This window comes from Pituophis catenifer, unplaced genomic scaffold (genome assembly GCF_029215685.1).
Source record: "Pituophis catenifer annectens isolate HBS135680 unplaced genomic scaffold, rPitCat1.0.hap2 SCAF_1, whole genome shotgun sequence".
Classification (NCBI taxonomy): domain Eukaryota; kingdom Metazoa; phylum Chordata; class Lepidosauria; order Squamata; family Colubridae; genus Pituophis; species Pituophis catenifer.
The window spans coordinates 182,735,677-182,752,006 of record NW_027256881.1 but is presented as its reverse complement, the minus strand read 5'-3'; the positions used below and the strand labels follow the sequence as shown (position 1 = coordinate 182,752,006).

The following is a 16,330-nucleotide window of genomic DNA, read 5'->3' as shown; positions in this document are numbered from 1 at the left end:
ACAAGAGATACTAGAAATGGGAAGGTCTTCTGATAATCCAGAAACACCCTACTTGAAAAATGACTTTATATCAGCAGTTTAATATAGCTAACATATTAATATAAACATAACAGTTCCCTGTTTACTTGTGCTGTCAAAACAGAAAAAGGCAGCTTCTTTTTTCTGCATATAATAGGAGGTAGAGACTTCCAGGGGAGCCCTTAGAATTTATGGAAAGCACAGTAGTGCTGGAAGCAAAACATTAACTAGAGTGCATTTTTAAAAAATCCTTAAATTTTCTAAAAGGCTCTATTTATTTGCAAATTTTAGTCTTTGCTGTTCTCATTCATAAATGATGGTGAGGTGAAATTCAGGTGTCTCTAAAGAAAATTTCAGATTAAATGCAAATGCAATCAAGAAAGGGGCACTGAATATTAAAAAGTCAAAATGTTTCAGAATCAGAATCATTGTCATTGTATCCATTTTCTGCTCCTTCATCATTCATTAAGGTTTTACTATATGAGTTAAGAGTGTTGCTCATATTGGAGCTATTGCAGAGAAGAGTCCTGCTCAAATGGTCTTTTTTAAAAGAAACGAAGTTGAGTGGCGTCATTGTACTGGAAGGAGAAAAAGGCATCATGGTAGCCAAAATGAGTGCCAGGCAGTCAGCCACGTCTTTGTTAGGAGCGCAAGCCAGGGCTGGTGTATGACCTGGGCACAAATGCAGACAAAGCCATGGTTAGTACTAAGGGAACTAGGAAAAGATCTGAGCATTCCTTGGATACATCTCTAGATGAGCTCATAGCTAGGAGATGTATGTTTAGTCACCATCACAGCAGACAAAGCCAGGGTTACTTTAAAATTAGACATGCTGGGAAGGTACATAATTCACAAAGTGGTTCTCATAACAAGCACTATTTAATAAAAAGCAAAAGGCAACTTAAATTCTCCACAAAATGAAATAAAAACAGGTAGACCACAGTCCTGGAGGACAATGTGAATCAATATGAGCCAAGACACTGTTAGACTTAAATCACAAGACAGAAGTTCATATAAGAGTTATTCTGAGAGCAATGGCTTTCACTCAAAAGAAACTGTGATATTTAAGAAAACAAATTAGTAACATAGATTATTGTATTTTTTACAAAAATAATAATCTGATTAGCATTAATATAGTGGATGATTAACTCTGCAATATTTTCTATTAGAAAGTTAAATAAATAATCCAAATGTTCAATGTTAGCTAAATTCAATCATGTTTATTAAAATGTGACAGCTGAGTCTCCCTCTGTAGGACAATGTTCTCTTTACTATATATTGGATATTAAGATAGGGAAATCTTCTCTCGTTTGGAAAGCGAAAAGTAGGTGTCTTCTTAAGAAAGTGGTTAGTTTTTTCCTTCTGCTTATATGTTTCCAGAATATCAGGGAAGCTTGTTGGATATCCCATGACAAATAGCATTACAGAAATTGGATGTCAATACACACACAAGCACATACACAGTCTTTTTTAAGTTTCTGCACTGTGCAATGATAAGGAGGCTTTATAAGTTTCCACATAGAAGAGAAATAAAGTATCAACAACAACAGGAACAATAACAATCTATAGAAAAAGACATTGGTATTTCCTTTCCTTAGTTTAAACACAGTGCAAATGAGACTAGCTTCCCAGTTTAGTCTTTCCTAACTTTCAGGAAATTGAAATCAAAAGTTTTCACTTCTGTTCTTGGTTAAATATGGCTTTCTAAAGCAATGTTTAATATTAGTTAAAACTACATTTGCTGAAGCAGATGAATTTTTCAGAACTCCTTGTTGCTAGAGAGGAAATAGGAAGAATACTCAGCCCCAAGTGGAGAAAAGGTTCATTACATTTCACTAACCTAATGAATGAAGACTAAACACAAATGTTACGGGCAATCTACAGTCAATATTCCAAAAATTATTGTGGTGCACTAAATGCTAGATTGCCTATTTAAGATATGATATTAAAAAAACCACAGCTTTTAGCAAACCATCAACATGCTATGAAAGTGCAAAAGATGTTCATAGACTACGTATTTGCTAAAAAAAGAAACCCCAATACACCTACTATTAGTGGATTGCCTTTTATACACACACACACGTAATATGGAAATTGATATGGATGCCATCTGTACTTATAATAATTTATTTAGAATATGGACTTCCATGCAGCATTAAGTTATTTAATGGATGTTTTCTATCTGCTATGAAAATAAAGGGAAGCTGCAGAATAGTTCTGAAGCCATACAGATCCAATTACAGTTTCATTTTAATTCAAATACTGTATCTATATAAATAGATGGCACAAAACTATTTTCCAATGGAAATGAAGGACATAGTGCCATAGCCTGTTTCATGTAGAATGTTAATTGAAAAAGTAGTTGAACTTTACTTCAAAACTGTAAGAAAACATTCGCTACCACAGACAGTGGTAGACTAACTCAGGGCACTCAGGGCAGCCATTAGTATATCCTCTTTTGTGTACCATCAATTGGCTGCCAATCACTATTGCAACCTTTCAGCAATAGCAGCAGCACTAGATATGTATCACATAATCAGAGCAACAAGTGTGCACTTGTAATGTCTACTGGAATACATGCCTTATGCTGGTGCTTACTAGCTGCTTGCTAAGACTTTCCCAACCGTTTTGACTGTGAGGCTTTCACAGATGTTAACTACTATTGTAACTAGACAGTGTAAGCCAGTATTATAGCATGATCTCAAAATTGTGAAAATAGTCTGAATGTCTTGTTCCTTGCCAACTTTTTGCAGCTGCCCAATCTTGTTGGGAGTTTTTTTTAAAATTTAGATCTTGCTAAATCAGCCTGTCCTACAAAATGGTTTTGGATATGCCTCAGGGGTGAAATTAAAAAATTCCCCCTACCGGTTCTGTGGGCCTAGTTTGTTGGGGGAGGTCATGTGACTGGGTGGGCATGGCCAACTCGACATCACTCACATCGAGGGGCTCCTCGCTGGCCCCTCTCCTCCCAACCACTCCTTGTCACGAATGGCAGGAAAATTGGGAGGGAAATATTCCTACCTACCATCCTTCCCTCAGTCTGTGCTGAGATTGAGGAATGGATGACAGGCAGGAAAATCCCCTTCCCCATTTTCCTGCCTTTCACAAAAACGGCTCCATTCCAGCTGCTCCCCACCCTGTCCCCCTCCCTCCTGGGGACTACCTTAAAGAGACAGGCTGCAGCAGCTCCGTTCTGAATGGAGGGAGAAAAGTTAGCATTTTCTCCTTCCATTCAGAACGGAGCTGCTGCTTCCTTTATAGCTCCCTCCTGGCCCCCTCCCTCCTGGGGACTACCTTAAAGGGACAGGCTGCAGCAGCTCTGTTCTGAATGGAGGGAGAAAAGTTAGCATTCTCTCTGCTACATTTAACATTGAATTCTGTGGAATATCGAGCGGCCAGAAGAGGTGAGCAGCCACCGGCCAATGGTGGGTGGGGCCAAGGAGGGGTAATTACTACCAGTTCAGTGAATTGATGCCCATAATCCCTAGCGGTTCACCCGAACTGGTCCAAACCGGTAGGATTTCACCCCTGATATGCCTTAATGGTTATAATGCTTAGTAAATTCCTTCAAAGCACACAAAATTACAAATAAGTTACTCATCTCATTGGATGAAAGTGCAACCTCTAGGAATGATTACTGAAATAAGAAAGTCAACGCTTGAATGTTATTTAAAGCTTTCTGAATAAACTGAATCAGGGCTCGTAATGAAGAATTGCTGGGAGGATGGGTTCTGTTGTTAAGGAGTTCTATTATAAAAATCTCTATGTAAGCGTTTGCCTTTCCTCCTGTTAGTGGGCAGAGCCTTGTATTCTGTCCCCTGTAAAGTTCAATAAACTTGGCTGAAGCAGATGGTTTTCACTTGTATATTGGATCTAGGGATTTTTGCCCTAGTGTCAACAGTGGGATTTGTTACACATTTATCAGCAAACCATTGGTGGAGTTGTGTAATTATACAAAAATACTTTTTATAAGGCGGTCTCGCTTAACAATGGTAACTGGGACCAGAATTTCCATCACCATGCTGTTTAGGAACAGAAATGTCAGCACTTCCAGTTGCCTTCATTAAGTGAAATCATCACAGATTGAAACTACTAATGTCTTTTTCAAGATTTCACAGAATTGGGAAAAATGCCTTCTCTAAAAACTGAGGAAGAAGATTGGTATGTGTTTGTGTGTCTGTTTCTGTAGGCATATCTTATTTCAGTCCTTTCTTCTTATTAAAAAGAAATTAAAATGTTTAACTGCCATCATACAATTCAAAATTATTTGTTGAAGAACTAGTTTTGCCTTTTTAATAAAAAGTACTTTGCATACAGTAACAGGCCTTCCTTCCCCCATGAAATGCCTTTAGAATTGTATGGCCTTTTTGAATATTAAGAAAAATATCTCTTCTTTAATAAGTAAGGAAAGAAGGAGTCAATGACTTCATAAAAACATGCCAGTATTTTTTGGTATAGCTTTTCTTCAAAAGTTCAGTTCCTATTCTTGGATTCTAGTTAGTATTTTACTTGTGAATGTGCAATATCTGGCCAATAGTATTAAGTATATGCTTCAGACATCCATATGAATATTTAGCATATTTAATATAAATCTCCTTTCAAACATGACAGTACATGCCAAATGGATTTAAGCTTCTCTCAATGATTTGTAATGTAGTATATAGGAATGATTTATGAGAAACCTTCATCCAAAGCACTCAGGGCCTGCAAAGCTAAGCACATAAGATCCAGATTGAGATATGCTTGATCATAGATTAGTGTACTTTTTCTAGAAGGTTACCATCTATTGATCAGATGTCAGTTGCAATAGTATATGTGAGTTCAAGATGAAAAGTGTTTTGCCTAAATATTATTCATTATATTATTCATTACATTTCACCCAAGGCCACAAAATGGCAGTGACTTGTTGTGGAATGAACAGGAAATAATTATAACTTCAGAAAGAATGAGGATACAGTTAAAAATTATGTTATAGGCTTTGCATTCTTCCATAAAATGAATGTATTTTAATACATTTAAAATGCAGCCCTCTTCCTTATAGGATGCCTTTATAAAACTAGAAAATTCTATGTTTTGTTACTTTACATAAGGTATATTCAACAAAATGTTGCACGTGAAATAATAATGGGACTTGTTTTTATATAATAGTTTAAATAGAACTGTGTTTGTGATAACACAAATTCTATTTTTGCAATTTGGAAATTAATAACCAATGTCAGCAAGCTTAAAAATATTTAGAAACACATATTAATATGTAATAATGGCTGCTAATGTATTGTTCATAAATGATAATATGAATATCTTCACTTACCATTTTCATCTACTGCCTGTACACATGCTCCCTTTGCTAACAATTCCTCAACTACCATCTTCAAGCCATTCTGTGCAGCAATATGAAGAGGTCTAGAAAATGTAATATCTAGATTCAGTAGGTTTGATGTATTTCAAAAAGTCTACTATAATACTATGCACAGTTTGTTCAAGTGCTTAACTACATTAAAACACTATGTGAACTCTGATTTCTAACTGCAAAAGTATAAATTATATGACACTTTACTGTTATCAAAATTGTTAAATAAAAATACACGTTAATTAAAATTATACTCACGTTTGCAATGCATTGTTTTTTGCATTAATAAGGCTCGGTTCTTGTATCTTGTCAAGTATCAACAAGGCACATTTTTCATGACCCTGAAAAACAAACACACACATTATATCTAACTATATTTGGAACATTCTAGAATACATAGTTTTTTAAATCTGATCTTAGTTAATTATTAAAGGAAGTCTAGCAGATATGAGAACAGAGATTTCCATCTGAAAACTTTGGAAATGCATTAAGCTGAAAGAATGAGATGCCTTTATTGAAATGTATTTATTAGTTTATTAGAACTTTTCATTCCTTCTAATGGTAGAACTTGTAGCTTGTCTATATTTCCCTCCCCTGCCAGTGATGTACTGCGGGTGGGGGTTGGGGAGACAAACAAGCTACAAGTTCTACAGTAGAAGGAATGAAAAATAATGAAAGGTCACGTAACTTGTCCAAGCTTCCTAAATGCATGTTGTTATTGCGTACCTCTTAGTCACCTGCCTCTTGTTTTCTACTTAGCCAAAGCCAACATACTGCAGATGGGGGTGGGGGGATACAATCAGTTACAGCAAATCATGATATTCAAGCAAAGGAAAAAATGATGTAAATTGTTCCTCAGGTTTAAAGAGTTTTCCTTGTTCTGTAAGCTTCCTCTGTCACCATTGACTGTTGACTGTTTGACTCAGTAATGTCTGACTGAAAGAAAACCCAAGAATTGTAAAAATACTGCTATAAATCTGGGTTGTTGTTGTTTTTTAAAATTCACTTTACCTTGTTTTATCTTATTTAAAAGATTTCTTTTGGCACCCATCTTAAATGCAACTCACAACAATAAAACAATTAGCCATAAAATCATAATCATAAAACCATAAAATCAAATAACAGGAGTTCCCTATGATAAGACAGAGTGATTATTGTCTGTAGGATTATTTCCCTTAAGAATATAATAGTGAAGACTCACAGGAGCTGATAAGTAAATATATAACTGGGAAAGCTATCTTGGGTTATGGATTCATACAAAATTAGAAATTCTCAGAACTAACAAAAAGCAAACAATCTACCATATTATCTACAAGCTAAAAAACTATACTCTAAACTTTATCATTTGTTTGCATCTTACACCAATGGAACATTCAATTTTAAAAATGCAGTATTATGGGGCTCTTTTCAGACTGTTAGCAGACATATCAATCTTTTCCAAAATCTGGCATTCTGTTTTTCTTATTTCTTTCTTTTAGCCTCACTTCATACCCCAGACACCGAATAACCAAGAGGAAGAGTAGTTATCACTGGATTGTTTTAAATCTCTCCATTTTTATTACTGTCATTTTTCTTAATGCAAAATGTGAAAGTACCTCAGGATTCCGGTGATATTTAACTAACGCTATATTAGTAGGAAAATAATTTGCTATTAAAATGTGCAATGCATAATATGGACATCAGTTCCTGTGGGGATCAGTATGGCACAGGATTGTGGTATTTCAGTGTTGCCATTTCCAGGGCATAGAATATACAGGTAGTTCTCATCCTCCAGTTGCCTTGTTTAAGGACCACTCAAGTTACAAGTGGTATGAAAGTTTTACAACCAATCAATTGTCTCATCATATGGTCATGTGATCACCAGTTGAGTTATTTGCAACTGGCTTGTAACAAGTAGAGTTAATTAAGTTTAAATTTACTTTATTTTCATTGCACTTTGTACAACGAAATTAAATGCCATCTTCAGTAAACATTATACATAAAAAAATAAAAACACACATTCTTCACGTTCTATACAATTGAATTGAAAACTCCTGATATTGCATTAATATTGCACTATACAGTAGAATTCTGGGATAAAAGCTGTTTTTCAGCCTATTTGTCCTTGTTTTTATTGTCCTGTACCATCTGCCAGATAGTTATAGTTCAAAAAAAGGGTGCCCAGGATGAGATGGATCTTTACGAATGTATTGAACTTTCTAAGGCAGCAGGAGCTATAAAGCTCTTACAAAGAGGGGAGAGGGCCACCAGTGATCCCCTGGGCAATGATGTTATCCCTCTGGAGCACTGTCCTATCTGCCACAGTGCAATTGGCAAACCATACGTAGGTGCAGTAAGTTAAAATACTCTCTATGGTGCAGCAGTAGAAGGTCACCAGCAATTAATAGTGAAAGCAGAAGTAAAATAATAAATTACAGTTATGTGTTATTTCATTTAATGATCATGGTGCTTAGGGACAATTACTGGTCTCAATTGTGGCTGCTAAGTAAGCACTACCTGAACAAACAATAAAAATGGACTTTTCAATGAGAAAGGGCAAATTCTGTTGAAAGTTTAGATGAGGATTTATTTTAACCAAACTGTTTTCTCATCATAATTTCATTTAGTTTTATGCACTGTATTTTAATATAAAGATTTTAAAATTATCACATTCATAAAATATATAGATTGAAACTAGGATGTATTGGTTGCTGCAAGTTATATGATATATTAAAAAACTATATAACCATATACTTTACACTAACCCTGTTTCAGCGCTTAATTTACACAGGAATTATTTACTCTCTAACACAAGTGTCAACATCTGACATATTTTGCACACTTTTGAGGACATGCTCACAAACAGAACCAAACACAATTTTAAACATACTTTACTGCTAGCCAAGTGCAATGATGTATTCAAGTCATTATCCATCAAGGTTAAATCAGCCTTAGCACTGTTCACCAAAAAATCTAAAATACCAAAAAAACAAAATATTCCATAAGTTTACATCCATAACACAAATTCAAGTATCTTCAGACTCTTGAGATGAAGTTTACATAATAAATTAATAAGAAAAATAAAACTGTGGTAAAAGAGATCAAAACAAAATTCAATAAAATCGCGACATAAAGCAATGTTTTTCCCAAAAGGGCTTTTAGTGTTACTATTTAAAAAGCACAGTGCAGGTATTCTAATTTTCCTTCTCAATTGATCTTCTGTAACATGAAAAATGCTGGAAGAAACTGTAGGAAAGGTAGGATCACAAATGGTGAATGATATTGTCTGGATCATGTTGGTTCCAGGATGTCACCTTGGGTTAGAAGAATGAATGGGCTCGGGGTGTTATGAGGAACATGGATGAAGGGTTTTGATTACTACTTTTTTTGCTATGGGTATTTGGTACTGTTGCTTGAATTTTGTTAAGCTGTCCAAAGTCATCTGGAATGGGGCAGCTCAGGGGTGAAATGTAAAATTTGTTACTACCGGTTCTGTGGGCGTAGCTTGGTGGGGGGAGGGTAATGTGACTGGGTGGGCGTGGCCAACTTTTTTTTTTTTTTAACTTTTCAAAGCATTTTTTCTAATGCTTTGAAAAGCCTCTGCCAATCAGGCGACTCAGCTGGGATCATCAGAGAGGCTTTTTAAAAAGTACCTCTCTGCCGATCAGGCCACTCAGCTGGGATCGTCAGAGACTTTTCAAAGCATTTTTTTTACCACCTCTTCGGCCAAGAGGTTGCAGAAAAAAATACTTTGAAAAGCCTCTGACAATCCCAGCTGAGCCACGTGATCATCAGAAGAGGTTGTAGAAAAAATGCTTTTAAAAGTAAAAAAAAAAAAAGTCTCTGATGATCGTGCGGCTCAGCTGGGCATGGTGGGGTGGGGGGGCGCAGGGATTTTTGCTACCGGTTCTCTGAACCACTGGCCGCCATCGCTATCGGATCGGGTGATCCGCTCCGAACCAGGAGCATTTCACCCCTGGGGCAGCTTACAAATTCAGTTGCTCAAACAATCAATTTTTATTCCATATTTCATGTTTCTTGAATTCTGAACATCCATAAGCCTGCATGGTAAACAATTTATATGTGACATAATTTCTTCTAAATTGTTTTAGAGTTAAATTTATTTATTTATTTATTCATTCATTTAATTAATTAATTACATTTATTTGCCATCCTTCTCATTTCAAAGCAATTCAAAGAGTTATACCATTAAAAGCATTAAAATCACAAAAGAAATTTCTGTAACAATAAAAATGGAAATTACAATGAAAAATAGAATTATAGTTAAAGGATAGGAAGGTAAGAACAGGTTTCACAGATGGGGAGGTGATGAGCCTATTAACTCATCAACCGTCCACAGTGTGATGTTCCCCCATTGGTGTCCAAGTCATCTGGCACAGCCAGGTTTTCAGGCTCTTATGGAGGCCGAAAACGGGATGCGCGGAGGCTGCGGTGGGTGGCGATTCCCGCAGCCTGGAACAGCTGATTGGCTGTATTCTGGGAGGCCAAACCAACCGTCAATCAGTTGCTCGTGCTAAATCAAGCTGTGCTGAAACTGACCAGGCTGTTTGCTGTTTGCTGCAAGGAGGCAAATTGCTGGGAGGCAGAGGCAGATATTTTTTTCTTGTTTTCCTCCTCTAAAGCTAATGTGCATCTTATAGTCCAAAGCGTCTTATAATCCAAAAAATTCGGTACATATATTGTAAGGAATGTTTGTTGAAAATATAGGAGGTAAAACCAGAAGAGATAGTCTACAATAAATGGGTGCTGGATAAATGAATGTGGCCCATCTACAAAAGTGAATGGCCAGTATGAAAATACATTGAACAGACCTGGTCATAGAAAAATTAATAAAATTGAATTGCAAAACAAATATCTAAAGAAATAGATATTGGAATGAAATGAAAAGAAGGAGAAAATAGAGAAAGATATAGCTGGGTAGAGTTAAGGAGATCCTAAAAGAAGAAAGATGGCAAGTTTAAAGATTTTATTTGAAGTGATGTGTGGGTAGAAGCAAGGATAGAAAGATATGGAAAACTACAGAGAAATCTACTCAGTGTAAACTAGATTGACTTAGTTTTTCTTTTCTTTTCACTTATTTGTAATCTTCTATTTACTACTTCTCAACTATTTTGTGCTTTGCTTAATGTTGCTTATCTGTAAAGGAATACCATAATACACATATCTGTGTGTGGAGTGTATATGGTTGAATGCATGCATGCTTCTGAACAGCGTCTCAGTAAATTCCTCCTTTATACTTTATTTACAGAATCAGAGTGGTTGCTTAGAGCTTCTGGTATATTTTCTTTTCTTTTCTTACATACAGGTTATCACTTTTTCTTTCCCTCCAACTCTCAACAGCTTCTCTCCTGTCTTTCGCCTTTTTGTCTTGAAGTTTTCTTCTATTGGCCCGCCTTTCTTCTAAGGAAGTTGCCAATTAACCCTTTGCCTGCATTCCAGCCAAGTAATAAACAATCTACAATAAAGATGTGTTTTTCCTACCGAACAGATAGACCTATATAATGACATCAGTTATGTTCAGTTCCTAGGAAGCAATTCCTTACCTACAGTTCCTACATGCCCCTTTTCAGCAGCGATGGTAAGTGGAGTTTTCCCTGAATTATCTGCAGCATTTACTTGTGCATTGTGACTTAAAAGGAGCTGCAAGCATTCTACGTGATCAGCAAAGGCTGCTGCATGAAGTGGAGTTCTAGGAAAAAAATGGATCATAGAAACATTTGATTAATTGAGTCATTCCCATCATTTTCCCATCATTTATTTTTATTTATTTCTAATTCATATCTTAATCTAATATTTCAGGAAAAACATAAAGTATTATTCAAGGTAAAACAAAATTCAGCACAGAACAAAAGTCACATAAATCAATAGCAACATAAATCTGATTCCTTCAAATCTTAAAGAAAAGGGATAGATATTTAATAATTACTTAAAAGGAGACAAATTAATAAAAGGCACAGGAATTTCCCAAAGCAAGGAACCACAACAGACAAATTTTTACTATAAAATTTCTGTGAAGAATTCTTTATGAAGGCAGTCAATACTTGTTTTTAGCTGAGTTCAGGATTAATTATCAACAGTATCACATGCCATCACTCTGCTGATCATCTAATTCCCACAATGCTGTTTTAGGCTAAAGATGTTTACCCATGTAGTAGGCTGTATTGCTATTATCCTTCTCAACTTCTCATCTTTTCATTTTTCATTCTTTCTCATCTTTTCATCTTTCCTACTATCTTCTCCTACTGGTATCTTATGATTTATCACTTGTTGTTTGTATCTTATGATTAATTATTGTAATTATTTTTATGATCTATGACCTATCACTTTGTTGTATGATTGAGAGGTTATGCACTAGAGACAAGTTCCTTGTGTGTCCAATCACATTTGGCCAATAAATTTTATCCTTCCCTTCCCTTCCCTTCATCTATGAAATTGGTAACCCCAGCTTTTTAAGTGTTCACTAGTTTTATTTCAACCCATTAAATGAAATTTGGTATTCTTCACTGAAGCAAATGTCTTTGATTTGGTGGAAATCTTTATTAGTGGAATGGAGACTCCCGTTCCTTTTATTTCCTCTAGCATCCTCTGAAGAGTTGGGTGAGGTGCTCAATAGGGAGGAAACATTGTTAAAATGTTTTTACGTTCCATTTTACTGACAGATGAAAGGCTTCTCCATTAATAAATGAATACAAACCTCTGCCTCAATTTTTAAATGGAACTATAATTCATTATAAATAAAACAAATTAATAAACTACACAACATTTCATCAAAGTAATTCTTACCTTCCTTTTTCATCTTTGCAATTAACAATGCCACCACCAAATGCCCCAATGAGTAGTGAAGCACAATTTTCATGATCATTTATTCTGTTAAGGAAGGATACGATTTAATTCCATGTAATTTATTTCATTAATTTGATAGCATAGTTCAACTAGATTTCCCTAGGTTTACTTTCAATACAGGCTTGCCATTATACTTCAGTCCAGAATGTTGGTACCCTGGATTTATAGCTTTGTCCATAGCATAGTTTGCCCAGTAAAACATGTACAAATTTATGAACTGGTTCACTGACCTTTATTCTCCTCAACTGCCTATATGTGCACGTGAATGAACAAGGAACTACCAATGCACACAACCACACTCCATTGGCTTTTTCAGAAATCTCAATAAATGTATAAGGGATCAGAGGGGGAATCAAAACATGAGTGAGGACAGTTCCCCCTTTCTTCTTTCTTTGTACGTTCACTTTCCTCTTTATACATATTACATACTGTATATAGACCTATAATTTTTAATAGAAATGTGTGAAATAACTTCCTTAAAAGATATTCATTTAAAGCAAGGTAATATATTTTTTAAGTTTGTTTCTTATTATAGCTTTCCTGTTCATGTAACTCTGGCAGTCTGGGATGCTACTTTCATAGCTACTTAGCAGCAACGACAAAACCACAATAATACACTTACAAAGGAGACAAGGGAGCTAAATACTGAAAAAGTCTGTGATGTAATTCTGTCCCCATTTTTACTTTGACTACATCAGTATTATTAAGGATAATAACATCCCCAGGCATTGATTGAAGAGAGAGTGGGAGTTCTCAACATGGTATCACTAATCAAACAATATCACTGTCACTAAGTAAGTCTTCCACAATTTATTTCCAGTAATCAAACACCTACTCAGCTGTCATAAGTTAACTCCAAAAGTTTCTGTAATTAATATGTACATGTGCAAGATGTTCCAAGATTTTTTCCTCTTTCTGATCTGTGCCCATTTAATACTTGGATGAGAATCAACAGAGAATATTGGACTGTAGGCTATGGATATTAGCCTTAAAGTAATTGCCAACCATTTTTGTATTACAGGCAAAAAATGAAAATAAATATGACCATGTCTCATTAATGTTCAGTTCAGGTCAAAGCCATCTTTACATTTGCTTTTATTAAAAACCTCAGACCATAATTTGAAATTAAAGTTTATAGAGTTTATTAAAGTTGCCAGAAAAACTGGCAATCAAAACTACATAAACTATAATGAAAATGGTTCATTTCCTAGTACAGAAATTTGCTGAGAAGGCATTTTAATTGCTCATAACTGTGTGCATGGGTGGATTGGGGACTAATATTATAAAAATAGCACTATCTCAAAGCTTTATTGTTTTTAAATTCCAAGTTAACTTGGCACACAGCCTAGGCTATAGGAAGTGAAATTTACTGCTATTTCTACTTACACCGCACAGTGCAATGGAGAAAAAGAGTTTCCATGAAAGTTGCGAAAAGCTTTATGTTCCAACAGTACCTCTATACAGTTTTCATTTCCTGTAAGAGATCAGATGATAATTTCAAGTTCCAAAACAAAAAAAGTGCTTAATATTGTCAAAAGAACTATGCTTTATCATTCAGTTTGATATTGATTCTCTGAAGATACTTTATCCAGCATCAAAACGGTGCTCTGTTTCAAGTCAGCATATTGTTCATGCTGACTAGAAGAAACTTCTCTACAGTGGTTGAACTGAAGGTACAAGTTACTAAACCTGAGATAGTCTGCATATGTTTTGTGATTCCCATTTTTTAAAAATAAAATAATTTTATTCATTTGGTAATATAAAAAGTCACTGGGACTGCTGTATGGGAGGGCCACAATTCCATCATATTGCTCAATACAAAGCATCAGTGTGTTCAAAACACATATATCCCCCAGTTAAAGAATGTCCCCAGGTCTGTCCTTAAGTCAAATTTGTATGTAAGCTAGGAGAGCATTATTGCATAATATATTGTCTAAATAGTATGATATAATGAATTGAACTATTGTGAGTTTAACTTGAATCACTGTATATTTAACTTAACTATAGGTCATCCTTAAACTGGGGCTTTCTTAACCTGGAGACTAGCTGTATTGCATCTCAGTGGCAGGGAAGGGGAAATTCTGACCAACTGAAAAACTGCTTAGAGCTTCAGTGTCAGATTGAAAACTGGACCATTCACAAGAAATTGGGTCAGCTGTCAAATGGAGACAATGCGGATCATAAAGACATGGTGTTGAACTGGGAATGGTGCCAAATCTCTAATAATTTACAACAAGATACAATTATTGTTTTAGAAGCTCTGTAATCTCTCTTTGCATGCAATTTCCATACAACACTAAATAGCCAGTAATAAATATCTGCTTGGCATAAAAGATTACCGTTATAAGAAGCCCAGTGCAATGGTGTATAATTCTGATTATCTTTAAAATTGTAGTCTTCCGAAAGTGCCAACTGCATTAATTCACTCAGCCATGTGGCGTGACCACGAGCTGCTGCATAATGTAGAGGTGTCCTGCCTCTGGCATCCTTACACAGAATTAAAACTTCTTGTTCCAACAGCATTTGAATGCATTCCTCATGCCCTGTCATAATCTTTTTCAAATAAGATTTAAAAATTAGATTGATTTTAGTAAAATGTGCCTTTCAACTCATAAAGGTATGCAAGACAATCAACAATCCTAAATAAATATAAACAAAAACTGATTTTTTTTTTAGTAACTGAAAAAGCTTGTCTGAAATATTAATGATAAAGATTTGGATTGTTTCTGGAATAAAACATGTTCTACTTGGGCGGTCAGTGACAAAGATTTTTTTAGTAACTTGCATATATGGAAACATGGACATTGGATACTATCTTCTCTAAAAATTTAATGAAAAGAAATACTTTTCAGAGTGTTCTTTATAAAAATATATTCACATACTGCATCAAGGGTCCTTCCAGACCAAGAGCCCCTAACATTACCAGTACAAACCCAACAACTTTCAAAAGTGTTCCAAGCATGCTTGGAATAGTGACATTTTTGATGAACATCCACAAGAGCCAATCTAAAATGTTTATGGTGATGATGCATCTTGAACTGCTAGAAATTATTTTAATTTTTCCCCATGCATTCTTGGAAATATAAGAATTTTTTAAAAATTGGGCTGCTTGAAAACAATAATAATTAATTAAATAAATATGAGGATGAGACATCTTTGAAAAACTTGTTCCAAGAGTTTCATTATTTAAATTTGAAAAGTAGAGGAACAACTTAGAAAATTAGATATGCTAAATACATTAACATATGTCAATAGGCATACACAATCTTACTATGAACCCACTGTGCTTTGCATGAAGGATTATTGACAAAACCTATATGTAAAGCTATGAACAGAGCCCCCTCCAAAAGGACTGTCTTTCTTCTAATCGTCGTAAAACCTTAAAGCCTTAGTAATAACCAATTAAAATTTAGGTTGCCAAAATTCTGCCTCTCTGCCTAAGAAACTCGATTGCATCTCCACAAAGGCAGTATTCTGATACCTTTTCCAACTCTAACATATATTTCTAAATATGACCAAACTTAAGGTGACCAGATTTTAACATTAGTAAAGAGGGACATTGTGGGCGTGGCTTATTTTGTGGGCGTGACTAGCTGGTCATGTGACTGGGTGGGCGTGGCTAGCTGGTCATGTGACCGGGTGGCCATGGCTATGTGTATAGGGTAAGGTGAACAGATTTTAACATTGGTAAGAAGGACACCATTGTGGGCGTGACTTATTGTGTGGGCGTGGCTTGGAGGCCATGTGACTGGGTGGGCGTGGCTAGCTGGTCATGTGACCCGGTGACCATGGCTATGTGTATAGGGACTACTCAGAGGGCTGAAAAGTCATTTCTGACAGGTCCTCACACTTTTGACTGGTCCTCACACTTATGACCATCCTCACATTTATGCCCGTGCAGTATTCTTAACAACCATGTCACTCATTTCACAACTGCTTCTCTTCACCATGGTGACAAGATAAGGCAAAAACATAAAATGTGAGGACAGTCGTAAGTTTGAGGACAGGACAAAAGTGCGAGGACCAATCAAAAATAACTTTTTCAGCCCTCTGAGTAGTCCATATGCACAAAAGGACTTATGAGAGGGCTGAAAAAAGTCATTTCTGACAGGTCCTCGC

At 35.6% G+C, this 16,330-nt stretch overlaps 1 protein-coding gene across 2 annotated transcripts in view; it reads right to left on the bottom strand.

Annotated features, from left to right (window-relative positions):
• Nucleotides 1-421: 421 nt before the first annotated feature.
• Nucleotides 422-16,330, bottom strand: part of ANKRD44 (ankyrin repeat domain 44) — a 65,347-nt gene continuing 49,438 nt past the window's right edge. For both annotated transcript variants that reach the window (XM_070956827.1, XM_070956826.1), the window contains exons 17-24: nucleotides 14,551-14,764; nucleotides 13,598-13,685; nucleotides 12,152-12,235; nucleotides 10,912-11,057; nucleotides 8,238-8,320; nucleotides 5,627-5,709; nucleotides 5,330-5,421; nucleotides 422-690 (exon numbers count right to left, since the gene is read on the bottom strand). In XM_070956827.1, the coding sequence (XP_070812928.1) occupies nucleotides 422-690; nucleotides 5,330-5,421; nucleotides 5,627-5,709; nucleotides 8,238-8,320; nucleotides 10,912-11,057; nucleotides 12,152-12,235; nucleotides 13,598-13,685; nucleotides 14,551-14,764 (1,059 nt within the window). The remainder of the gene's footprint in view (nucleotides 691-5,329; nucleotides 5,422-5,626; nucleotides 5,710-8,237; nucleotides 8,321-10,911; nucleotides 11,058-12,151; nucleotides 12,236-13,597; nucleotides 13,686-14,550; nucleotides 14,765-16,330) is intronic.